The 27,208-nt window shown below is 40.2% G+C and overlaps 1 protein-coding gene across 3 annotated transcripts in view; it reads left to right on the top strand.

The window, feature by feature from the left end:
* CHAT (choline O-acetyltransferase) overlaps positions 1–17,809 on the top strand; it is a 32,994-nt gene extending 15,185 nt beyond the window's left edge. For all 3 annotated transcript variants that reach the window (XM_027649579.1, XM_027649578.1, XM_027649580.1), the window contains exons 8-15: positions 2,765–2,934; positions 4,985–5,085; positions 5,276–5,404; positions 6,636–6,758; positions 8,231–8,372; positions 11,469–11,531; positions 15,595–15,732; positions 17,440–17,809. In XM_027649579.1, the coding sequence (XP_027505380.1) occupies positions 2,765–2,934; positions 4,985–5,085; positions 5,276–5,404; positions 6,636–6,758; positions 8,231–8,372; positions 11,469–11,531; positions 15,595–15,732; positions 17,440–17,709 (1,136 nt within the window). In that variant the 3' untranslated portion in view covers positions 17,710–17,809. The remainder of the gene's footprint in view (positions 1–2,764; positions 2,935–4,984; positions 5,086–5,275; positions 5,405–6,635; positions 6,759–8,230; positions 8,373–11,468; positions 11,532–15,594; positions 15,733–17,439) is intronic.
* The last annotated feature ends 9,399 nt before the right edge of the window (positions 17,810–27,208 follow it).

Genomic DNA, 27,208 nt, shown 5'->3' with positions numbered 1-27,208 from the left:
TGAAGGAGATATATCCATGGGCCTGCACAGACCTGAAAATAGATGATAGGTCTTCTAGGTGAGAAGATTTCAAAGATATTGTAATAATCCCAGCCATCACTGATTTATAAACACGCTCAGTATTGTAACTGTCTTCAGGATGCAGAACCAACTCACCCCTCCTAAGTAAAGGAGTGAATTCTTACTGCTATAAGGGCTGCAGTCCCATGCATACTATATCTGAATTTGATTCAGTTCTGTATTTTCCTTTTTAAAACTAAAACCAAAAAACCCAACTAACCAACAGCTGAGTGGCCAATTCAATGCAACTGCGCATTAGAAAGGCAGAAGGACAAGAAAAGTCTTGCAGGGCCTTAGGCTTGTTCTCACACTTCTCTGTTTCAGCTCTTGTCATGGTTCATGAGTTCTTGTGCAATTTATTGCCTGCTTCACAGGATAATTTTTTCAGTGTTTGATCAGCTCTCTAGACATGTCTGTTTCCTTCTGTAAGGCCATCTTTCCCCTACTTTTCTGTTTCTAGCAGAGCTTAATTTTATTCACTCTAATACCTACACTCCAGATACCCTGAAGCCATATGTCAGATAAGGGCTTCGTATCTGTCAAAGATGTGTGGGTAGCAGCCGCAATAAAATATATATAAACCTATCAAACGATGTAAAGCAGAATGCTGAGCAAGCTGGGAACGGTTTGTAAATCACTATCCAAGCAGTTTTTCCTTGAAGGTGCCTGTCTGCAAACACCAGAAGCTGATGTATACCAGGCAACTTCCATTCACAAGGATCTTTTCAGCCTTTGCATCAACATACCCAGACCATCAACGAAAAAAATTCCACAATTACAGACAGCCCTGCAATGGGAGATACTAAAAGAGCTCTAAAGTCAAGAGGACAGGGACAAGTCTTCTTCCTTATGAAGTTTATGAATGCTTTTGAAGACACTCCATACAGACACCGGCGTTTCACATGTAGGGTGATCATTGACAGAAACCTCAACGTGCCCCATCACGTGAAATCTCCTGGCTCAAGTGTTTGTAGGAGCTGGCAGGCACTCCAGATGCCTTCCCTAGGACTCTGCTTCTGTGGGCAAGGGAAGACAACAATCAGCACTCCACCAGGTCCCCACGCAGCCTGCAAGGAGTCAGGCTGACCATCCTTGCCACTTGGTCCCATGGCTGCTAATGTTCCCTCACAGGAGCTGCCAAACAGCAATAGACAGTACCTTACCATAACCTGCAAAAGGCCACAGCTCCCCCCTCCCTTTTCAGTCACTGTTATTACTTTGCTTTTCCTTCTCCTGACACCTTTTAAATTTCTTGCGTATTTGAGCACTTTTTTACTACAAAGCATCTAGAGAATGAACCTGGATGATAACAAGCATCTATTATTTTTCTAGCTCCTCACTAACCTACGTTACTCCTTCTGGGAAGGTGCATTTTTTCCTACTTTGAAAAGTGCTGTTCTTTCAGAGGATCAATCTATTTTTCATATGTGCAAACCTTAAAAACATGCACATATCTAAATGGCTCCATGTATTTCAAATGCAAATCAGAATTAATTTAAAATATTTTTCCATTCTTTCACAGCTGAAATCATCTCCTGAATTGAGCACAGACTTGTTGAACTCAGCACAGACTTGAAAGAAGTTTTGATCAATCTGAAATTCATATCTCTAGTTAAGAACATCCTGAAACAAAAATCATTTACACTAAAATCTAGCAAAACCAGTAGATGAAAGCTGATCTGTTAAGAATGGAAGGAATTCTAAGCTGACATTTGAAAGCCCTTTTTTCTTTGATCTTGTTAACAAACATTTAACAGCAATTAATAATGTTATATACTTTTAAATAAAACAAGTTCTTGTTATATGTTCCACACTTTTATCCCTTCAATTAAGAGCTGTATTAAGCGCTCACAATCAGAAATTTCCTATGCTTCAAACTGGTCCTCAGATCCTTTATCTAACTTCATAATATTTCTGAGTTAGATAAAGAATCGGAGAAAAAAAATCCACATAAATACACCACGAATAAGGAGGAACACACTGAGGACAAGGTAAAAATAGTCTCAGTAGTCCAAGTCTATAAGCAAGGATAGGGAAAATAAACAGAAAGAGATCCAGAAAAAGCCCATTTTATTCAGCAGTACACTAGTGACAGGAAGGAAGTGGAATGTGGCAACCCATGGCTTTGGCAAAATCATGTTCAAAATCTAAACCTCACAACCTCATCCACAGATATTTTCCTCATTTGATATAGGCAATATAACCTAATGACCAGGGACAGGAGAGAGTAGAGGGTTTTAACACAATAACACAAAAACAATATGAGCCCTGCTGTAGGGTTTCAGTGGGAGAACAGCACAAAACCAGTACAAGCCCTGCCATTCCAGAGCAGAATACTGCAGCAATAGCGTGAGCTCTGAAATTTTCTATTTTCCACCTGTCCTCTCTGTAACTGTTATATATAAAATAAGTAAGCACTGCTGGCTTTAAGAGTAAAATAGATCCATTTTGTAATATAATTACTTCAGGAAATGAAAGGCAGAGAAAGAAAGTGGATATTATTGAATCATATGAAAGATACACAGAGATATTACAAAAGTTAACACGTGAATTAATGCCTTGGTATAAGGTTTCCTTGCACTGAGATGATCTGCTGTGGAGAGAGCTCTGCAAACACCAGCTCACTGCAGATCTCCAATGCTGTCCAAGGCAGTCCTGCACTTAGAGGTAAGAGGATGTGAGCATTTCCCTCTTTTATCCCCAGACTCTACTAACCGGGACTCTCTTGACATGATTGAACGGTGCATATGCCTGGTGTGCCTGGACAGCCCCAGTGGGGTGGAACTCAATGACACAAACATGGCATTGCAACTGCTGCACGGAGGAGGCTACCATAGAAACGGGGCCAATCGCTGGTATGACAAACCTATGCAGGTAAAAACCTTACAGTGCACCATGATGTTACTTGCACATGGCAAAGGACTCCCATTGCCTTGTGGTAGGGACCACTTAGAGTCAAGTGGGAGAAAGAGAGGAAGGGGGTGTCAGCATCTGGCCAGGCAGGGTTGGTGTGAGCAAGGCTGTTCCTTGCAGGGCAGGGGAGGCAGACTGACTGCCTTGCTGGCAGAGTCAGGGCATTCTCCAACACAAATGCACTTCCATGTTTTCTGAAGCTGCCCTTTGCACTTGAGGGGGTAAGACAGATACACAGACATAGGGGTAGGTAGACATCTGATATAAAAATGAAACCAGAATGCAATTCTATTACACTCAATCAAATGAAATAAAAATGCTGGCCTAGCATCCCAGAGTGAAAAAGAAAAGCATGATATTTTTCCTCTGTTTTCTCTTCTTACAGGTTTTCCTGACATCCTAGAAATAGTACAATTTAGCATGTGTTTAAGTCCTCACTTAACAGACTGTTTACTCATTTAATGACATCCTTGTTGAGACTTTCCTGGAAGTATTGACATCTCCAACCTTTTTCCCAGTCAGATTTTGATTGTCATATTTGAAAGTGTCTCACTGTTATTTTCACACTTTGCAATAGACCCAGGGTGAAGCAATGTATTAATCTCCAACTGCCAACAATGTTGACACCTCATGAAAAATTGAAAAAAAACCCTGACTGATACATGGCTTGGTAATGCTTGTTGCTCTTGCCATATCTAAGAACAGTAACATGAAAAGAAAAACCCCTAAAATAATTTCACTTCCACTGATTAACCCCAGTGAAAATACATTTCAGTAGGCATTCCTGATTTATGCCACTGCAAATGACATTATTAGCAGACTCCAGTGCTGAATTTTTGAAGAAAAAATCATTTGTCTTTAGTTAGAATCCTGTTATTTGCAGGGTCTCTTGTTGACATGTTTCAAGCAGATGAGAGTAAACAAGATTTCTTTTTGTTTACTATCATAAGGCAGCAGAAAGAAAATAAAATTGTATAGTATATGGGAGAGCTTCATCTGTCCAGATGTATTCAGGCCAGCAGTTTAAAAGTGAAGAGAAATTCTTAGGGAAATAAGATTCCATTTTCTTTCATGCATATGCAGATTATGTAGGAAGCCATTTTCACAGTAGAACTTGTTCTTTTTCTCCATATTCTTCTTCACCTTTGCAGTAAAGCATCAGAAAATGTTCAGGTGAACCTTTTGCATCATGCACACACACTCTGTGAAAACCTCATGGAAAGCAGGAAGGCAGGATGCATGTGTGTGATACAAATGCACAGAGTGAGCTGAGGGAGAGAAGTCCAGCCAAATATACTTCAAAAGAAGTGTGGGGCAAAATCCAGAAAAAGGACAGGAAACATGCAAGACAAGCTGCAGTATTGTCCTAGACATCTGCTTTTGTTTGAGATGCAGAAATAACCAACTGCATGGGTGTATCACAGAATCAGAGTGCAGCAGGTTGTCACCAGCTATGCCACATGTACATAATGAAATAAAGAAGGAAGACAAGTAAGAGGGAAATGAAGAAAGCACCTTGAATTAAAAAAAGCCTAAAACCAAGCTATGAGAAAGCTACCAAATAAGGATGAGCTTTAAATAAGGATGAGCTTTGTAATAAAATGGGACCTCATGGATTTCCCAGATCTAGACGTTGCACTGCTCCCAAATGTGGAAGGAGAACCCTGGCCTGTCTTTCTATTGCTGGGTTTTCTGTACCATAAAGCACACGCTAAATAAAATTTTCAGACTCCCACAGGAATTGCTAAAATTCACATTATCACAGGTCTCAGTCCAAAATAGCAGCATGAAAGGGATTCAACACAATGCCTTTCACAGGACAAGAAAATCTTCTGTCATAGGCCTGTAAGTCACCCACTGACCTATAAGGCAAGGAAGATCCTGATATGAGCAATAAGAAAACCAGAGGAGAACGATAACATCTTTGTTAGTTAGGTTTCCATCACGAGTAACTTATACAGGGAACAAATTGTGTTCTGGCTATCTTTCACCTGTTCTTTTCCTTGTTTAGTTTGTGGTAGGAAGAGATGGAGTCTGCGGCACCGTGTGTGAACATTCCCCCTTCGATGGCATCGTCATGGTGCAGTGCACTGAATACTTGCTCAAGCACGTGTGAGTTCCCTTTCAGTACAGCTTTTGTACCCACTCCAGCCCCTGGGGAAGCCTCTGCCAGTGGAAAATTCCCCCTGGTGCACTAAGACCCATAAAACTACTGGAAACCAGTGATTCACCTGCTAAAAAGCAGTGTTTAACAGAGAGATTAATCCTGTGACTTAATGATTTCTGTCTCACATACTAACAGGAGAGAAAATTCCAAGAAATTAGTCCGAGCTGATTCAGTGAGTGAGCTTCCTGCTCCACGGAGACTAAGATGGAAATGTTCCCCTGAAATTCAGACACATTTGGCATCATCAGCAGAAAAACTTCAAAGGTAGAACAGATGCTTAATTTTTCTCAACAGTGACTGCAAGCTGGGAACTACCCAGCACATTGTGTGCAGGCATAGGTTTCCTCCTAGAGGGCTTCCTGCCCTCCTCCTCCTCCTTATCTTCCCAACCTGGACATACCTAGCACCTCTTTGTGGGCTGGAGCTACTTCACTGTATTCAGGAATTGCATTTCCATTGTTTTCCTCCCCTGTAAATATTAGGAATGCTAAAATCCACTGGAAAAACAGTTTAGTCCTATTTTCACAGGATGCAAACAATGCAGGTCCTCTGTTTTTATGGACTTCCTTTATGGGTTTGAGCTGATTCAATCTGAAGCCAGTGCAACAGGGATACGATACATAGAGGGGACAGCAGAATACAACTGGTTTGAATAAACAATTTGAATTCAAGAATCTAATTTGTTTGCATTCATATTGCTCCTACAAAGGCTATTTCTTCTGACTGTGTTTCCTGTAAAAGGTTTACATGATCTTTGGGAGTGGAGATGGCAGTAAGAATTTATTTCTTTCAATACTTAGGCCTGTGATCTCTCTGTAGAGAATTAACACAGTGTCTGCATGATCAGCTGTAAGTATATCCAGTGTGGTTGCACTAGACAAAACCTCAAAGTGGCTAGAAGCATGCATAGGAGTGGGAATATTCAGGATGAAGAGTAATTCCTTTTTGTTTTTAAATAAATGTAGTAGTCATCTAAATTGGAACTCACAATGAGCTCAAGGCCTTCCTCAGGTTTTAAATGCACCCATTTCTCACTCCAGTAAATCTCAGTAATTTATCAAGAACAAAGGAGGCCCTCACTTAGGCTTCAGAGGTGGAAACATTAGGGTCGTGGGGGTTTGTTTGGTTTTGTTTCTTTTTAAAAAAAGGTGTCTTACTCAAATGAACAGACTTGAGTGCCACAGCTCATGTTAAGGCTGCACAAAACAAGCCTGGTGTAGAACCTGTATGAACAAAAGTTACTCACTAGGAAAAAGTTACCAAGGCCAAGACTGTCTGGAGAGCAGGAGCCCACTCACCTCCAATTGGGTACAGGCAGGAAAAGATCTCTGGGTTTTATTTGCAAACAAAGATGGAACATGATTTTGTTTAGTGGTGAACAAGGTAGTGTTAGGTTAATGGCTGGACTTGATCTTAAGAGTTCTTTTCCAAGCTTAATGATTCTATAAGATTCTTGCATCTTCCCCTGGAGTAACTGCTTCTGCTTGTTTTCCAGGATGGTGGAAAATCTGGATTTTATTGCCTACAAGTTTGAGCACTATGGAAAGGAATTTATTAAGAAACAAAAGGTTAGCCCAGATGCCTACATTCAAGTAGCACTTCAGCTGGCATTCTACAGGTAAGGTTAATTCAGATCATTGGAACAAGGTACACAAGGTAGTGTTTTTTTAAAAGAGAGTCCATTTTTAACTCAGCACTCAAAAAATGCCTCCTTCGTGGAAATGAGTGATCATGCCTAATGGCTGTTGGACAGGAAAGATAGAAATGGACACCTGGTTCTCAGACTACTCCTTTTCTTTGCTCCCTTTCCCTCTTCTTGCTTATCATTCCTGTGTCCCACACATGCCATTCCCAGCCAGTACCTTCCCCACAGCTGTCCCTGCCCTTGGCATAGAGAAGAGGGTGAGGGGATGTGGCAGGGAGAGGTGGGGTTTTCTGTAGCAGCAGCAGCTATAGGAGTCCAAGTCTCTGGGGCAGAAACACTCTCTTACCACTGTGGGTGGCTTGGGAAGGACGTGGCCGTAACCCCGAGCTCACCACACACACACCTCCTGCACTGCAGGGTGAAAGGCATCCACAGGGGAGAATTCTACAGCAGCGTATCAGATCAGAGTTCCTCCACGGGACAGTAACTACTGCTGCCTCCTTCTTCACAGACGTCCCAAGATTTGATAATATCCTCTATTTTCCATGGTATTACCAAAGTCAAAAGCTCCTTTCTACATTGCCAGAAATCCAGACTAGAGATCGGTGGCATGGTTTCCTGCAGAACAGCCTATTACACAAATAATTCTGTATCACGTCAAATTAAATCCTGACGCCGTCTTTACCTGGCCAAAACTAGAGGTGCCCAACACATTTCCTGTACTCCATTAACATCTGTTAAACATCCATTTTCTGTATATTCCATTAACCAACCTTTAAAAATGACCTAGTCCAAGATTTTTGTCTGGATTCCAGCCATGATATAAATCCCATGTTTGCAAAAAAAAAAAACAAACTTAGGGGACAGTTACAATCTGAGACCCTCTGCTTCAGCTGAAAGACACACTAGGTCTCCTGAAGCAAGGAATTGTGGCTACACGCCTGGACCCAAATTAAACAACAGTCTTCACACTCTGCTCTAATTGCTATGTGGGTTTTCATTTCAGCTCACAAATAGTACCCTTTTCAGTTTTCTACTTTTCATTCACACTGAGTGTATTTTTTCTTATTTTAAATAAAACATATTTCAAGCCCATAAATAAATGATTAATTACACTATTATGTTATGATGCAGTACAAATAAAACACTCCTTGAGATATTTCAGTAAATTTTAGTTTTACTAGCCTTGTTTTTACACAGTAAGTCATTTTTTACTGGCAATGCATAACTAAAACATATACAGCTGTATGTAGCTTCTCATATTAGAAGGGAGTGAGCATCTATCTTTTTTGTTTCTTATAGAATTCTATCAACATTAAGATGAATACTGTGCAAAACATAAAAGTGTGTCTGTAACAATAAAATGTACCAAGCCTATATTTCTCTTAGTCTTTGTGACTCCTTGAAAATAATTATTCTTTTCTTTTCTTACTTCATTCTTTCAGATGCCACAGGAGACTCGTCCCGACCTATGAAAGTGCTTCCCTACGCCGATTTGATGAGGGCCGAGTGGACAATATCAGGTCTTCTACCTCAGAAGCATTTGCTTTTGTAAAAGCAATGACTGATGACAAGACAGCTGTATCGGTATGTTGGTCTTCTTTGCCAAAACACTGAGTAAATAATGCATTCATGGTCCCTAGTCTCTCATTTTTTAACTGTTAACTGAGAACATAAAGGCATAGGGCAGGGTAGCAAGCCTCACAGGATTTTGCTTTTTGTACAAACCAACCATTAAGCTAAATATAAATACTCCCTTATTTTTATTTAAGCATCCAAAAGAGTCAGAGTTGCCTAAACAGGACATTATAAGAAACAAAACATCTGATTTTAGATTTAGTACTGTCTTATGAATGTTCTGTCATCAGATCCAAATTCAATTCCCTGGAGAGATCTAGGCTGAACATGCAAAGTTCAGAATCATTATACTGCCACACCAGGGGAATTGCCTGGCAGGTCCCCTGCAGTAGTTAGCTCTGCTGCAGACTGCAATGTGTGATGTAATTCCCATGCTTTGATTTCTAGATAAGGTGGATATGTCCTGGCTGATCTTTTTTGTTTTAGAGTTGTGTTTCTACAAAATAGAATTAGTTTTATAGGATTCTCAAGGGAGCTGAACCTGAATAATGAAAAACTTCATCAAGCTAATCAAACAACTCTCCAAACTGTCTTGATATCATACTACAAAAAGAAAAATTAAAATTTCCTTGCTTTGAGACGCCACCATCTGTTTCCAGAAGGATGAGTACTGTACAGAGTAGATGGGAATGCAAAGAGGTACAGCTGAGAGTATAGCTGCACAAACAGCATTGTGCACTGTCCCCCCATCATCCCTGGAGAGCCTCCCTCAATGTCTCTCTCTGTGCCGCTTCCACCCACTGCACTTCGCTGCTGTACAGGGAATTTCCAGGTGGCTCTTTAGATGCAAAACGCTGCCACAATATAGGTTATTTTTCACAGTAAGCCCACTCCAGTGGCATCAGCCCACATGGCTGTTCTTTAGAATTCAGCATAGCATTGCTAGCTTCATTGCTGGAGTGTAGATTAAGTGTAAATTAATGAAATATTATAAACCAAGCTCTAATGTCCCAGAGGATGATGAAAATTTGCCCAGAGAAGTGCTCTGGTCGTCCACTGTCTCTTCAGTCTCCTTAAGGTTACCGTGCCCAGAATTTAGCTCCTGATGAACAAGACTCATATTCCATGGTAAAATGATAACTCAAAAAACGCTGTAGTAATTCCCTGTGCTGAGCGGGTAATTCACAGCAGATTATGACCATGCTATTACACATAATAGTGACTACCGTACACAGGACAAGAAGAGGCTGTTGTTATTTGCTATCAGTGTCCTGTCTGACAAGATGGTTCTTGATCACATTTCATTAGAAGTTACTGCTGTGCCCACCTCCCTCTCCACACGTGTGCTCAGCACAGCCCCAGCCCCAACACACTTTGCAGCAGCCTGACTGCATCCCTGGGTGGAGCCCACCTGCTCCTCACATGTTTTAACAGATCCTCCTTGTTCCTTCCAATAGTCTCTTCCTTCCTTCCGTATTCCAACACTTACTAACTTTTGCAGGTCTCCCAAAGCTTCAGCATTTCTCACGATTTCACCACCCAAATCTGAGGCTGTGCTCCCCTTTCACAGCACCCCAGCTTGTACTGCTTCCTGCAAGCAAACCAAGGAATGCCATGCGTGCCTAGATTGAGCTCAGTCTCAGCCCCCATATCTTTCCACTGCATGCTTTGGCAATAGCAAATAGGGAGAATAATGGTTTCATTCCCCCTGGAAAACCTGCCATCATAATGCAAACCAATCCACTGATAGTTTTCCTGGCTTCTTGTCCACTGAGAGATACAAGGGACATTTATACTGGTCTGGGATTGTTCTTTCAAACAGACATTTAAAATCTTTGTTTTTATGTGAACATCATCATCTTTCAGTTCAAAACTATATATATAATTATCACAGAAACATTAGAAACAAAATTAGTTTAATACAACCCTATTCCAAGGTGATTTTTTTAGACCTACAAATTGCCTCCAAATGTTAAGGGGTTATTTCTATTTTTTGGACAAAGAGCTGCATTGCTTGCTTTAAGTAGCCTTGAGCTACCCAAAATATTTTTTTGTTAATAGCCATTAATTAAAATAACATTGAAAACCATTTTCCTTCTGATGCTGATAAAAATTATCCTCAAACCATAGCTTGAACAGTCACCAAAGATTTATTGAATCAGATTGATTCTTTAGCAGGAGAAATATCTCATGCATTTGACACTTGCTGTAAAAGCAGCAGCTACTGACACTAGAGAGATTGCTTGAATAGCTGTAAATTAATCAGATTTAAAGACTGCCTTTGGTAATTTAATCTATACAAGGGAACTAAGTCCTAGCTCTAGCCCTGTGAAAAAATATCAGACTGTATTTTGAAGGTCCCTGATGGTGACCTTGACTTGCTTCTAAAATGAATTCTTTGTTCAAAAGATCATTCATCGTCCATAGGAGCTGAAGGTCTCCTGTTTATCTGGAGACCCAGACATTTCTGGCTGTTTCAGGGTCTCCCATAGTTGCAGTGTGGGACTTGATGTACAGCAGGGCAGCACTTCTTAGGATGGTTCCCTTAATATAAAAGGCTGCCATTTGACAGGAGTCAAAATTTACTAGCTTGTTATCTGAAATGCGAGGTATCTGTGGAGGGTAGAGCAGCCTTGGAAAATTCTAGATGCCCTTTCACACATGGAAGTAATTTTTCAACTGGCTAGTAAAATATCAATAATGGCTTTCATTAATATCACTGTCATTGTCTAGATAAACCATTCTGGAGAAGATACACTGCCTGTCTTTTCTGAAAACACTGAATTACACTAGACAATAATTTTCCTTATTTCAAATGGAGTGATTCAGTTAGTAATAATCTACACCCCCAGAATCCATGGAAGGAGTCCACAAAAGGAACTACAAACCACCCCCAATAAACCTGTTCAACCCTTGCACAACAAGGCACCGTTGCTGATCAGGACATTAATCCTATGGCTTTTCATTTATAATGAGTACTTACACCTGAGGCAGGAGCAAAGGACATTTGAGAGTGCTTGTGGTTTGGCTGTTGGTTAGTTGATGGAAGATGCTATTTCTTTGAGAATTTATTCAATAATACATATATTTTGATTACCTCAACAGGATGCTGAGAAGATGCAGAGATTTAAAGACGCAATTACAGCTCAGACTAATTACTCTATTCTGGTGAGTAAAACCTTCTGCCTGTCGGAATAAGAACTACTTGGCTTTTTCAAGAAAAGTATGAAGATACAATCACTAACTATTTTAGCACTAGAAAAATGTAGGCATCTCCAAATAGGAAAGTATCTGCCATGTCATCCTTATGAACATTTCCAATGGCCCAAATAGCCACATTCAACTACCCTCACCTTAAAAAATACTTCCTCAAAAGCAAGATAACAAAATTCTGCATCAGACATAAGTGGAAAGACCATGACTTTCTGGCATTAGCTCTCTTATCTAGCACTGTCATGGAATATGACACTCTGTATCCAACCTACTCCCAGTGAATGTGCATCTGTGAAACACTTATGATTTATGTCTGTGTCATTGTTAGGAGTCCCAGCCATAAACTGGGATTGCACTAACCTCGGTGTTGTACAAATTAAAGATTCAAAACCGGCCTCCATCTTAAAGAGCTTGCAATCAAAATTTCATAAAGGAATTTTTTTTTTAATAAATACTGAAGGATTTGGAAGGGACAATAGTAGCCAGGTGAAAGAAATCTTTATTCTTCGTGCTCTGTGATCAACATGAAATGTTAGCCATGAAGACAGCCAAGCAAAGTGGCAGTGATGTGTTCAATGGGGAATGACAAGCAGAAAGCCTTATCAGAGATGAGGAGTATGCAAGGCTTAAAGCAACCAACTTAACTGCTATGTAACATGCATGAAAAATAAAGTTCCAACTGCAAAATTCAAATCCCCCAAATTTACAGGTATTTAGACCCATGAACTATACCATTGCAGATAATCTGAAGACAGTTGTAACACATCAGGAACATTTTTTCCCCCCTAAAACTAACCATTGATGCATTTTCTTATATTTCTCTTCACTAGAGGAGAGAGGTCCCTATCTGGGATCTGATCCTGAGATGGACTGGTATTCTGGAAAGTGTATTCAGGTATTCCAAAGTGCCATTTCTAATAAAGGTCATTAACATTGAGTGAATGATTATAGTAAGTTCTGTTTTAAAGACCTAAATGCAGTGTCTAATTAAAGGAAATGTTCTCCAGTGAAGAAATCAGTTCAGTATCAAATACAATTCATTTTCTCTTGATTAAAAATGAGACAATTCAGCCTGAGTAATGCTGTACATCCCACTGTGCCAAGACAAAGCACAGACTTATTCTATAAACAACTTAGTCATACCACTCATGAAATTAATAATGTTAATAACCAGCTATGATAAGTGAATTTGCTACCTATGGTTTTGCCTCAGACCATTGCCTCATAAGCCCACATTGTTGAATACTGTTTAGATATTCATAATATGCAAGAAATCATTCACTTTCAGAGGTGGTTTCAAAGGTAAACTCAGAGCACTGGAGAAGCAAAGTGTTGCTTTCAGGCAGGAACTGTGCCTAAAACTGTGAAACAAAAGAAGCAGGGAAGAAAAATAATACTGTGTTTCAAGCCTTGTGCTGAAAACCCACATCTTAGAAACTGATACTCCGTGTAATCCGTACAGTGAAGGGAAGTCTCACTTCAGGGCAACTGTCTCACCTGAACCATCTCAGGGTAACTTCACAGTGAGCACAACATACTCTAGGTCTACTAGGCCACAACCAGTGGAATTTCTGTACATCTTTTCAAAATAAAATAAAATAAAAACAAACAAACAAGCCAAAACAAACAAAAACACAAACAAAAAAAATCTCCCTTCCAAGCTCCAAGTCATTTGAGATCCAGAAACTGTTATAAAATTCAGCCTCCGGTGTAGCTCATGGGAAAATTTTAAAACTGCCATTGGAAAAATAATTTATCTTTAAATTTATAAATGCTCTCCAGGTATTTCTACTCACCAAGCTTCCCCTTCTTTCTCAGAATAGCAGAATGTAATTGTTGTGCCTTTAAACTGTGGGTAAGACTTAGATGGTCTGACTAAATTGTGTGTAACAGACTGAAATGTAATAGCTCCTAAGAAAAACAACAAAAAAAATCTACTTCATAAAACAAAAAGCAATTTACTGATTTTATTTCCCCTTGTTAAGGCTTACTAGTTGCATTGCTATCTTAAATGTGGAGCTCTAAAATTCAATTTAGCACAGTTTTTTCCTATGCGTTGACTCACAGTTTATTTCGTTAGCCTGTCTCGGCCTCTCTTCAGACATGACATTGATCTATGTTGCAAAAATGTCATTGCTAACAGCCTTATAAATCTTGTGTGATAGCAAAATATTTCCTTTGATTATCAAGTTGGTTTCCCTGTATGGGAAAAAGAACGTAAGCACAGCCCTGATGTATGCCACCTTCCTGCAAGCATCCTTGCTCTGTCTGGGCTGATGAACAAATAGCCCCCTTTCCAATGGGTGCTAGTCCTTAATAAGCCAAATAAGACTATGCACTCCCAACCCCCTGCTTCAGGCACTTACCAGTGGTTAAAGCTATTCTCCTTTTAAGAGGAAAAGCAAACTTGTGCTTTTCTTTAATTTTTTTTTTTAACCCTTAGGAGCAAAACCAAGCTTGTGCTCTCTTTTAAATCCTGCCTTTTCTCAGGCTGCTTGTTTCCCTTGTTACAAGCAGCCTGTGCCACAGGGATATCAGTTCTGCTCTCAGTGTAGTACAATCTCCCTGGTTCAGCATTCTCTTCCTATATGACTTCTGCCTGAATCAGGGATGAGCTACAGCTCAGTCCACAAAATCAGTGCTTTCACCAGCAAGAACAAACCTGGACTGAAGGATTTTAAACGCAGATATTATCTGAGGCAATTCCTACCTGGCTGGAACAAATTTTGATTTGGTTTCCTAAGAAAACAAAACTCTGTAACTATCCCGTCTGCCAATCTCCAGTGCTCATTTTTGATCCCGTTAGCCATCTGCAATCACATTTGCTAGCAAGGCAAAGATCCTAAAGCGAATAAATCCCTTAAGTCTAGAGCATTAGGGAGCTGGGCAGAGCAGAGACCCAAGCACAGCCAGCTGATGGCAGAAAACTTCAGTGGAGGCTCAGCAGCAGTTCTTGTACCTGGCCAGCCAGCCACCAATGTGCCACTGTGGCCAACATTCAGCCCCCACACGTGCTTCCTATCACTTTGCCTGAGATCCTCAGACAGGAGAGGGAATTGGGGACATTCAAGAGCAGGGTCAGGGGGCAAGCATGGCTGGTTCTGCATTGGGGATCATGGTGAGCAGAGACAGGGGCGAGCAGCACAGTGAGTGGAGACTGCTGAGGGCCTCTTGCTTGTCAAGAACTTTATTCTCCTTTGTTAAACCCTGTTTAATTTAATCCTAGACTCCTGGTACCCCAACTATGGTACCATCCAACTATGCTGTCCTACACTTTCTGTTTCCAATTGCCTCACTGGAGTGAGGGCTAAAGTAATGAGATATTCCAGCTCTGCAATGAAGCCAACACAGGGAGTGGGGGAAGAAATTGGGTATTTTGGCAGTGAATCAAATAGCAATGGCATTCTATATCCCCAACCCCAGTCTTCTCAAGCAGTGGGATATGCTAGTGGATCTGGGAAGGATCACTGGTAAATCTATCTGTTATTCTGTGAGCACTGCTATATTTGTTTTGGATACCTACCAGGTCTTTGGATCTAGATTCTATGGAATGACATATGCTTTAACTGCCAGATGCAGGTAGCAAGGCAATGAAAGCTTAATTTGTTCCAATTTTGAGGTGTTTTGGAGCCTTCTATCTTAAAATATAACCCTAATGATGCACAGAAAATTCCAAAACATGCTCAGAAATTTCTGGTGTCCCATATGCTCCCCTCAGCACCCTTGGAAGCCCAGCCCGTGATATTCAGCTCTGAGAGATGATAAACACCCAGGTAACATCAGCACATAGTACATCCCAAGACCGTTTCCATTCTAATTTTTACATCTTCAGAGCACCACATGAATTTCTAGTTACTGATCCTCTGCAAAGTACATACTCAGAGTAATATCTGAACATTACAGGCATTACATCACTCTAATCAAGTTCATCAACTCTGGCCAGAAAACTAGGCAGTGACAGTTCAGAAGATGCCTCCAAACTCAGTTAAATGCTGGTGTCTTATCACCCTGTACACAGGCTATTACTGGAATGGCAATAGACAATCACCTGCTGGGGCTCAGAGAGGTGGCACGGGAACACTTCAAGGAACTGCCAGAGATATTTACAGATGAGACATACTTGACAAGCAATCGATTCATCCTCTCAACCAGCCAGGTGAGTTTCTCCTGTTCACTGGTCTTGCTAAGCAAAGGCTAATTCATTTGTGTTCTGCCAGACCTTGCGGCTCACCATGAAAACAATGTAAAAAAGTAAAACAAACAAAAGTGGTGTCATCGAGAACCATCAAGAAGTCTGCAAATTGCTCCACATTTTTAGTCCAGTTTTAGTCCATCAGCACACTAAATCAGCAACATCAGCACAGTAAATACTGAATGAAGTTATCACTTGATTTGCAACATTCCAGAGCCCTTCCCGGAAATTCTGGAAATGCACACAACCAAACTCAGTAAAATTCACATAAGGGCTCAGAGTTCCCTCAATTTCCATATTACTTACGTTCCCATTCCCTTTCTTCTCCTCCTTCCCCCAAGTTCACAGCTCTAGTGGGAAGTGACAGTACAGCCACAAGCCAGACGGGCTGCCACTCTGAGAAACAAAAAGCTGAGAACCATGAGGACATTTTATTCTTAAAAGTAGCTGTGTTTGAAATCTGAGAGCCTTCAGTTATTCACTGTAAGACTGCAACCCATGCAGATATGCAACTTAGATTTACAGACATTTCAGACATGTAGATATTTATGGATTTACAGTTATTTGCACATTCAAAGATACTCTAAGAGTCAACACTTCCTACATTTAATGTTCTGAATAAGGAAACATCCTTATGGCATACAGCCTAAAAATTAAGTGTTTCATTGCATGTAGTAGTAGTCCTAATGAAAGAAGGAATCTATGTATGAATTCATTAACTGAAACACTAACCCAACTGCACAGACTGGAATTATGCAACAAAAGAGAGTTATAATATCATGCTACAGCATAAAACCTTAATAAGTAATTTGATCTTGGCATAATGTTTGTAGGCTTTCAGACATGAGTGAATGTAACCAACACACTACTACATAAATTCTCTGAGAAACTATCCATGAGCAAAGAGTGCTTCTGAATAGCTTTATGGCCTTCGGCTGTTGCACAGCAAATTTATCTGACAATTCTATGGCTCTATTAGCAGGACTAATGGCTTGTTCTACACCATTAAAAAGCCAAATGTCGTTTGTGAAGGCTCATGTACACAAAGTCTGAAACATATAGATTTCTAACACATCTTTTATTTTCTGCAGTAGAAAGTGTTTCACTGCCTTATTATGCCATGATTAAACTGTAGTGTGATAGAATTAGAGCACCTAGATGCATTAAAATGTTTTTATACATCATCCCAATTATAAACTATTATTAGAAATGGACAATACTAATATCTATAATTTAATGCAGTCTTTGCATTGCAAGTTTAACATAACCTTAGGATAACCTTAAGAAATGAAAAACCCTAGGCAAGTTTTAGGTACCATGATTTTATGTATGAGAATTACATAATTCTCTTATCTGTAACAAAGCTTATAGCTTTTTAATATCTATATAAATTGAGCAAAGAAATGCAGTCTAGCTACTTCAAATGTTACCAGTTTTTAAATGATAGCAAACAAACAGAGCAACCAAATTCTATACCGAGATCAGCTTTTACCTGCCAAGGTAAATCAGCTCCAGGTCTGGACTTCTGAAGCCAGTGATTCTCCACAAGGGGGGATTCACCACATTACCAGCATTTGTAGCATTTCTTTATCTTTCTCCTCATTCCTAACCAGCTGATTTCAGGTCTCCTGATTAATCAGAGATCACTCCTTCCCCTCTCCCTGCAACCAGGTTCCAACTACTATGGAAATGTTCTGCTGCTATGGGCCTGTGGTGCCCAATGGATATGGGGCATGTTATAACCCTCAGCCAGAGCATATATTATTCTGCATCTCAAGCTTTAAAGAATGTAAAGAAACCTCCTCAGTCACGTTTGCAAAAGCTGTGGAAGAAAGTCTCCTAGCAATGAGAGATCTGTGCAACAAATGCAATTCTGCTGTGGCAAAGCCATCTGCTAAACAAGATGCAGCCACACAGCTGCAGAGTCCCAGCAAACGCTAAGAGGATGTGGGAATTATTCTCCTGATCCACCTTATGAAGAAACATGACATAGCTGTTCAAAGGCAAGATCGTACTAGTAATAGAACAGTGTACAACCAAAGTGTCATTTGTTTCTCATTGTTGCCAATATTTACAACTCTGTGTACTAAATTTACCATTTCTTGCTTAGGAGTCAGTAAAAAAAGGTTTGGTCTCCCTGGTTGAAATGAAGGAGGAAGTAATACAAGTATGTGTTGTACTACCATTTCTAACCATAATTAACTTGTGCCATATTATCACCTAAAAAATTGAGTAAGTTTGTATATGACATGAATTAAATACTAAGGCACACCAATTAATTAATATCCCCTTGCAAGTAGTTCTAAAATAGTCACATCTATTCCTGCAAAATTTGCATGTGAAGGAAAAAAAAGAAATTTCCCCTATTGGGAATTTTGAAAGTAACACTGTAAATAATACGCTGATGCCATTATATCTTGAACATTTGCATGAAGAATATTTAATACCACCAGTCTATTAACTATATTAGAAAAACTGATTGTTTTTAAGAGTGGCCACTGTGCATTTCCACAGAGATTAAAAAGATAACACTAGTGTTTAAGTGTTACCCCAATTCAAAAATGCTGCAGAAATTATTTAACTTTTATTCTGTTTTGCACTGGCCTCAAGCACAGTCCTATTTTGAAAGTAGCATATTGGAGACATGATCCATCACAGAGAACTGGGAGAATTTTGTCTGTAATGAATTGACTTAGTTATTTCTTTCTATCAGTGAACAAAATCCAGTCTGGCAGAGCAGCAAAGCATAAGTACCATTCAATCCTACTTAAGACCTTTTCTGTTTGCATGGGAATCAATTTAGTCACTGTGACTAGCAGGAGAGTATATGCAACCAAATAAAATCAAAGAGCAATAACTAGAATGAAGAGGCAAATTTGCAATATAAGGAAGTCTTCAAGCTGGAGCTATAAATACAGTTTAAGAGTATTGGTACTCATATCGTCTTTGCATCATCCCATGTGAAGAGATTTATAGTTTATATTTTTAATAGCATAACTAGGGTATCATATCCTGCAATATACAGTAAATTCAATCAGGAAAATAATAGAGTATCTAGTACTTCCCATATTATGTGAGCGTTACCCTGAGGGTTTTCTCATTATCTCTTTCATTCCCTACAAATCCTTCTAAGGACTGATATTTTCAGTCACTTTCTCTCAAGCCAAAATATGTTGCCTTACTTAGAATTATTCAGTCATCATTGTTAGAATACACCTTACTCACTGACTAAAGACACTTACCTACCAATCCAGTGCAGATCCCTTGCTACACAAGCTGGAACACACTCTGAGGCCTGGCCAGGGATTGCTTACTTGCCTGGGGAGAGGTGGAGATACTTTTTTTCTTTTGTCGGCTGAACTAATCCCATGCTTAAGCACTCTCAAGCTTAAAAGCAGAAGAAGAGATTTATTGCAATAAACTAGAGATGCAGACATTTTTCTGTTTAAGAACTGTAGATACACACTCAGTAGATTCTATATGTCTGTGCCTATTTTACTGCCTCTTTGGAGTTGCATGCATGCAATTAAGCAGTCTGCTAGATAAAGGATATCCATAACCCCATAAGTAAAGCACAGTGGGCCTGATAATCAATTGGAGAAAAGTCAGCTATGTTGGAGTAAATCAGCTATGATGACTTACAGACATTAAGAACTGGGCTCATTTTTTTAAAGTTATTACGTTTCACTTAAAAATATGATTCATTATTTCATAAGCTTTGGTTCAAATCAAAGATAAAAATCTATTTTTAGATTACATAAATAATATTATGGCATAAAATCTTCCCCAAAGTTATCATAGAATGGTTTAGGTTGGAAGGGACCTTAAAGATCATCTCGTTCTCAGTTCCCTGCCATTAGACCAGGTTGCTCAGAGTCCCATCCAGCCTGGCCTTGAACACTTCCAGGGATGAGGCATCCACAACTTCTCTGGGCAATCTGTTCCAGGGCCTCACCACCTTCACATTAAAGAGTGTCTTCCTAACATCTAATCTACTCTAATCTAAAAGTTAGGGTGTAAAAATAAATAAATAAAAATCAAGAAAACTGCTAGTCAAACCTAATGTTCACTTAAAGAATACACTGTTCAAAATATAACTTAATTGTTCCTATACTATAATTATGAACATTTCTTTAGAACATTCTCAGTAATTTTTCTTTGTCACATTTCACTACAAAGGCATTCTGCATTTTTAACATAAATGTAGCACTACATCTTTTCATAGAATTTTATGCTTAAAATTATAATATTTGAAGTGTATAACAGTATTGTAAATATTTATTTGATAATTTATTCATTTTCTTCAAATTAAATATATAATTTTATTTTGTATTCCTACTTATATAGGTACTGATAGTTGTTAGTAAGTATTACCTGTTTCTTATTTTACTTTTTTGCCTGGAATTTTAACAGTAGCTTAGACACTGTACTCAACACAGTCACTGTGAGAATTCAGGCTGCAACTACACCCACACATGAAACCTTATTCCAGTTTATCATTAAGAGCCCCTTACATGTCTACAGCTGCCATAACAGGTGTTTTAGATTCTCCACCTCTGCAAAATACTGACACCATATGTTTACTTGAGGTCCAGTGACCACCCGTCGTTCCCATTTATTTAGCTAATCATTCCAGACTTGTATCTTAGTGATCTGGTTTTAGTATTCAGCCTGAATATCTGAAAGGAGCACCTTGATGAACTCAGTCCCTCTAGAGGAAGCCATTTGTGCACATGCTTTGCTTTAGCCACTACCCCTGCTAAAAGCACTACCTGCAAAGTACCTGACTTCGTGCAAGAACCCTTAGACTCAGTCCAGGTCTGTTTAAACTGGAGAGTCCTGGTTAAATTACAGATGGATAAAATTCACAGGGCATCACAAACTTCTCTGTTTGACAGCAGGAGCTTCCTAAGGGACTGTGCTGCTTCTCAGTTAACAGAACCCCCTACACCTGTGTGGGATGATCTCATACTGCAGCTGCATCTGTTAAGGATTTCAGGAAATAAGTAGCTTTTTTACGTTCTTATTTAAAATTATTTGTATTATACAAATGAAGTTACTTTCTGAAGTTTAAAAATACACACTTCTATGCACTTATGGAAATCAAATGTGAAGCTTTTAAAATGTTTCTAACCAGAAAACTGTGGAATAGATTGTTCAGTATAAAAAGGGAGAAAATTTTGATTGACAAACCAAGTGTAATTACATTAATGTAACAAGTGGCAATGATTTAATGAGCCTCTTGGTGGGACCCGGGACACACAGCCCCCCTGCAAGAGAACTTGGAGAAGGTAATTGTTTTGCTCTCTCCGTGGGCGTACACCACCGTTCACGCAGTGCTGGGATGTAGGAAATTAAAAAGCCAATTTTTTTCGTGAAATTTTGTATTCACAGCGAGCAAAAGTAAAAGCAGTTTGAGTTCAAAACAGGGGTATTTCAAGGGTGTAAAAGCCCGACCTCGCTCCTTTGACAGGAGTGTTGCCAGAGCCTCTGTGCCACGTGTAACTTGGCAGGACGTGGCTGTGACAACACAGCGTATGAGTTGCAGACGACATAGAAATATTTTAGTGATACTTTTATTTTTATAAAAAAAGTATAGATTTATGACAAATGTAAATGTGTGTTTATAGCACATGTTGTTCCTGTTATGTTCTGTCTCTATCGAAATATATTTATCTGTCTATATCGATATATACGCGCCGAAGCGTACGCTGGTAACACGAGTTCAGCTCGTTCGCAGACGGAGCTCCGCACCGCAAATAAAAGCCACTAGATGAAAGACCTTTGTCGCCTTTTTCTGCCGGGCAGCCCTGGAGCCCCCGAGCCCCCCTGGCCCCGACACAGGGACCCTCAGGGGCGGGGGAGCCTCTGGGACCGCACCCACGGCGGCTCCCGGCGGATCCCAGCGGCTCCGTGCCGCTCCCTCGCGTCCTGGCACCAGCCACCAGATTCCATGTAGCCGTGCCGAGGGAAGGGTCTCGTATCGCACGGCTAGCAGGCTGCGAAGGGGGCTCTGGCAATTGTGTCAGAGCGAGAGGAGGAAAGAGCTGCTCCTCAAACACGCCTCAGGAAGCACAAACACCTCCATCTTTTGTGTTTGCTAAAATAAGCTCCCATTACAGTGTGTATATATTTTTCTTTTCCAGTTGCACAAACTCATTAAAAACGCAGTCTGAAATAAACTCATAAACCAAAGATGAAAACGTTTAACCCCCAAATTTAGCCACAAAGCAAAGTACTTGAGAGTAAAAAGTAACATTTGTTGCTTACAACTCAGCTATTATTTGCAGCAACCAACACAACGCAGGCAGCAGGTACCCCCAGGGTCGGAGCAGCTGTGCCACGTTTTGGAGCTCCGGCATCGGCAGGTGAGCTCCGCCGTCGGAGCGGGACCGAGCCGGCTGTGCTGCTCCGGGCACTGCTGCAGGGTGTGGGGCGGCTCCACGGCAGCTCCAGCGGAAGAGCAGCGCCTCGGGGCATCGCTGAGCTAGCGAGCGCTGCAGAACTTTGCTATCCGTACCTCAGGTTGCAGCGATGCATCACCCACAGAGGAGGGTTGTAGCTTTTTTCTAATTCACCTCATTGAGTACTGGTGTGGTCTATTTCCTGTTTATTAGGGAACGAGCAACACTTTTCCTCTGTTGCTTTCCAGTCGTAAGAGGACACATAATAAAAATTTCTGCCTACCAAAACGAATCTAAGGTTACGAGACAAGTCAAATTGCATGTGTGTGATCTCGGGTATTCAAATAAGTAAAAATTTGTCATTATAAAGGTTTTAAATCACATAGAGGCACCAAAAAACAACATATATATATATATACACACACACACACACACAGTATCAGATAAATCACTATTTGCTTGACACTGGAAGTTTGAGAGCATGAGTTCATGCAATGTATGCACCACTGGCAACTCATTCCAGTTCTCTCACTGGGGTTGGTAGATCATTGCAATGTACCTGACACGGACTGAGAGAGACCAGGCCCTAACCTGGGGAAACTGATAGGGTAGGCTTTGTGATTTAGAGCCCACAGTATAGAGATGTCATCTCTCTCATCCATTTTATAAGTTGTCAGAGATTGCCATTATAGCTTCCTAAAAAGCAGCAAGAGCTGTCTGATGAAGATGGCAAAAGAGCAGCAGAAGATGAGAGCATGCTGCTTAGTGAAACAAACTCTTTTCTCAGCCACTTTCCCTACTATTTCAGTAAGTTGAATTAAAGCACTGCAAACAGCTGTCAAAGGTGAAGGCAGTTAGGTTAAATGTTTGAGGAATGCTGACCTCTGCAAGTCATACAGCTACAGTGGAACCAGGATACAGAAAGCAGTACCTCCACCTGCCAAAATAACTGTGTTGGTCAGCACAGCCTTAACACAGAGCTGATAGAAACCTGGAAAGGTGAGACCCCAAATGTTTGACTGTACAAGAATCTGCTTCTGCCTTGTAAAACAAGTCAATAGAAAGGAATGAATTAAAACAAATTTAAATCTATGGGGGCCCAGTATGTGGTCTTTCTGTGTTGCTGGAACTGCATTATCAGCCAGTTCTCTTATTTCCCCAGTTCTGATTAATTTACAACATTATACAATGTACCATAATAAATCTAAATAGCACCTAATTCATCCAAAAAAAAGTATGTGGGTCAAGAGATGATTTTGTCTGTTCTGGTTTGATTCTCAGCTTCACAAGAATCTCAAGTCTTTAAGGTCCCAAGGAATTACACTTTCAGTAGATGCAAAATGAATTATGCGTCAATGAACAATTAGGTTATCAAGGTTGTTCACTTAATGTTCCAGCTGTTCTATAATATCATCTTAATGCTTATTGGAGATTTCTTTTGTATTTAGTCTCATTCCATGGTACTTACAAATAAATATATTGTGTTTCTTACAGCTGCTGTGCCAGTTAATAGCAAATGCAAGTACAAAATTAATTTCTTGCCTTTTACCACTAGAACTAGAAATGACAGAGGGTGGAGGCTTCATTCAAAGGAGATCAATTAATGTAATAATAGTGAAGCCAGAGATTAAAGCTGACAGGCTTTGTGGGGAGCACTTAACTACAGTTTTTGCTCCTTGCTAAAACTCAGACACACTCAGAGTTCACAGGAAACCAAGCAAATACGGTACTGGCCACTACTTCTTTGTGTTTTTCCAACTGTCCTGCAGGCAGATGGACATCAGCTTATTCTGGAAGATATCAGGCTGGAACACTGTAGAGCTGATGGTCAATGGGGAGATTGTGTTTTATTGCAATACTAGTGCCCTGGATTTTGATAACTCCTGAGTTTCATTTATTACAGTCTCTCCCAAAGCACTTGCATTTTGAAATGAGTGCTTCCTAAGGCATAAACACTCCAGGTTCCATCAACATTAACACTTTTAAGCTCTGCACTGCTTTATATTCAAGGCAGCTTGAAGGGCACAGTCAGTAACAGAGGATGGCTTGGGAGTTAGGGCCATGCTTGGGAGAGCACCATTCAGGGCCATCCTGCATGCACCAGCACACAACTGCAAGAAAAACTGCTGGGTTTTGGTCCACTGAATTATCAGGGCTTCCTTCTGCCTTCAAAATAGCGAATTTTTTTTTTTTCTTGAGCCCTAAGTTTCTTTGTGTGGGTTTTTGGTTGGTTGATGGTTGGGTTTTTCTGTCTTCCCTTCTCCCTAGCAAAACATAGATAATACCATTTCACTGCCTAGCAGAGAGTAATTTTGTTATCATTTTTTTGCGGCAGGCAGGACAAGGAGTTCAGGGCTTACGTTTTCCATCTCCTGGGCAAAAGGCTTGCAGAAAATGGCTGAAAGCCACTGCTTCTCCACTCCCCACTTTTCAACAGCTTCTCTAGGGCTGGGGACAGGAGTTGTGAAGCAAAAGCAGCAAACTGACCAAGGACAATAGCTTTTCCAGCACTACAGCCCTGTTGGTTTCACCTTCTTGAAAAGGAAGGCAGACAGGCCAGGAACTGAGAGGTTCCAGTTGGAAATTTTTTCCAACAAAAGACCTTTTTGTTGTTGTTCCAATCCTAGACAGTGAAGTACTGGCTAGCAGGCCTTGCTGCTGCATCCACTTTTTGCTGTTTCAAATCCAGATCAAAGCTGAATCCATCTCAGATTACACAGCTGACCCAGGCAGAGACTAGCTGGGCTCAAGTACTTTGAGGGAAAACACAAAAGAATATAAACACTAGGATAAGAAGTAGAAATGTAAAAGGCAAAAAAATTCACTTGCATGCATTGTGTGAGTTGTGGGTTTCACCTTTAGGAGGTGATGGCAAGTTGGATTCACTTTGTGAAGAAGCCAGAAAAGTAGTATTAAACGCTTAAGAATTTACAGGGACATGTTCCCTTCTACCTTGGATTTCTGTCAGGCAATTTACTTGCATCACAAAGATATTACAGATGTCCAGAGACAATTGGCTCTTCACAGTTCTAGGTCTCTTAATGAAGCACTAGATAATCTTGTTACACTTGCGTGTCAACCAAGTAAGAATATACCTCCTTTTCCAGAACCAGTCATATGTTACTACCTTGAATTTTACAAATTCATGTAGAACTAACTTGTGTGTAGTTTTAATAATTTGATTTTAATTAAAAGGAGGCTGAAACTCCTGGATATCTTTCATTCTTTCAACTTCTATAAAGTTTCCTATGACAAAGATAATTTCAAAGTCATTCACAGCTTATGATACTTATTTATACAGATGTGCCAGTTCTGCTCTTGGCCACAAATATCTCTGAGAAAATTTGTGAATCATTAGACAGCCCAAAAGTAGAGAGAAAGAAGTTGGCATAGCCATAAGGACAGGATTAAAGCTGTATTACCACAACAAATCTTGTGTGTACCTCAAAACTAATGCTGGCTTTTCTTCTCTTTTCCCTACAATAATTAGGGTATGAATCTTCTTTATTGCTCCTTATTTGTCAACATATACTCTCAACCTCAACATCATTTTAAAAATGCTTTACACTCAGGTAAATACAGCAGTTTGCAAGTAATTATATGTCAGAATGCTGGTACCCTGAGCAATATTCAGTTTGGCCAGTAATTAGATATGAAAGAAGGAAGTGGTTAGTCTTTGCATCCTAACGGAGTGGTGTGAGCCAAGAAACACAGGATTTCCTGAGGCCCAGGAGCACCAGGCAGAAAAGCTGCTGTTTCTAGGGGCTGCAGGAGAGATGAGCTGCCCAGCATGAAACCAAAGACAACGAAATCCTGTCACTCAGTATCTCCTACCAGCTGTAATCTGTAGGGACATAGCAAACCACACTTACAGTAACACTGATCTGACACAAAAGTGCTGTCAAAATAGCACTATCGCTATGTCCAGATACAGTTCACTTCCCTAGAGATGACAGAGGCATTAAACCAATAATCTTCAGTAAGAAAAAATACTCATAGTTGAGAGAAGCAGAAATTGTATTGTCCCTTTTGAAGACTGAAACATTTTTGCTTTCTGCAACTCTGATATAACCAGATTAGAAAGTTGGAACATTCAGACTGAACCAGATTAAGAGCAATACAATTAAGCTTGGCACAGACAACAGCAGCACTTTCTGCAGCAGGACAGCAGGGAGTTTGTTCACACCTCACTGTCCCCCTGAGCCTCCCTGTAACTACTGAGCAGGTTGTCCTGACCATAACCCAGCTCCAGCCTCCAGCTCCAGCACAGCCCTTGGCACAGGGGGGGATTTTGACAAACCCACCTACTGCATTCGTCAGTGGGACACCAACTGATGGCTTTCTGCTCTGGCAGTACATTGTTTATTTGCCTCTTAGGTAAATGCAATTTAATTAGACTAAGTTTAAATAATGGTTAGCTCTGGGCAGAATTTACTCCCAAAAATAGGAGACTAAAATCCCCAGACTGCTTGAGTATGGAATGCTGTGAGCATCAATGGAAGTGCTCCAGGCAGATGAACTCACCAGTGTGATTGGTTTTGGTTTTTACTTTTCTTTTTAAAGAAAAAAAAAAGTTTTAGTTTTGCTGAGTTCAGTGCCCTCTGTAACAGTATTCTGAGAACATTTCTGACATACCTCCAAGTTAGAATAACAGCAGTTTTGTAGGGAGATATTAAGCCTTGATAGAGCAACGTATTTAGCTGGAGTAAATACAAACAAGCTTTGAGGAACACAAAGCTGCAGGTTTGAAACAGCAAGCTCTCAAGATAAGCATGGGTTGAGGACAATTGCTATGACTTTGCTTTGGAGTAATACTGTGACCAAATTGTGACAGTGAGATATCTTCCAGCGAGATAAAAAATTAGCTGCACCTAAAAGAGACCTCATAGCTCCACATAAAGGAGGCCCTGTTACCGTGTTTTTGTTACAGAAGGAAAAAATAAACACAAATTTGCAGTAGTCCTTTCAGTTTGGTGCCTGTCCCCCAAGCACTACCTTTGACTAGTTGCCATGGCACTAGCAGGCAGCTGGATATT

Source organism: Corapipo altera, unplaced genomic scaffold (assembly GCF_003945725.1).
Source record: "Corapipo altera isolate COAL_440 unplaced genomic scaffold, ASM394572v1 53, whole genome shotgun sequence".
Lineage (NCBI taxonomy): Eukaryota > Metazoa > Chordata > Aves > Passeriformes > Pipridae > Corapipo > Corapipo altera.
The sequence above is the reverse complement of the archived record's forward strand: the minus strand, read 5'-3'. Positions and strand labels throughout refer to the sequence as shown.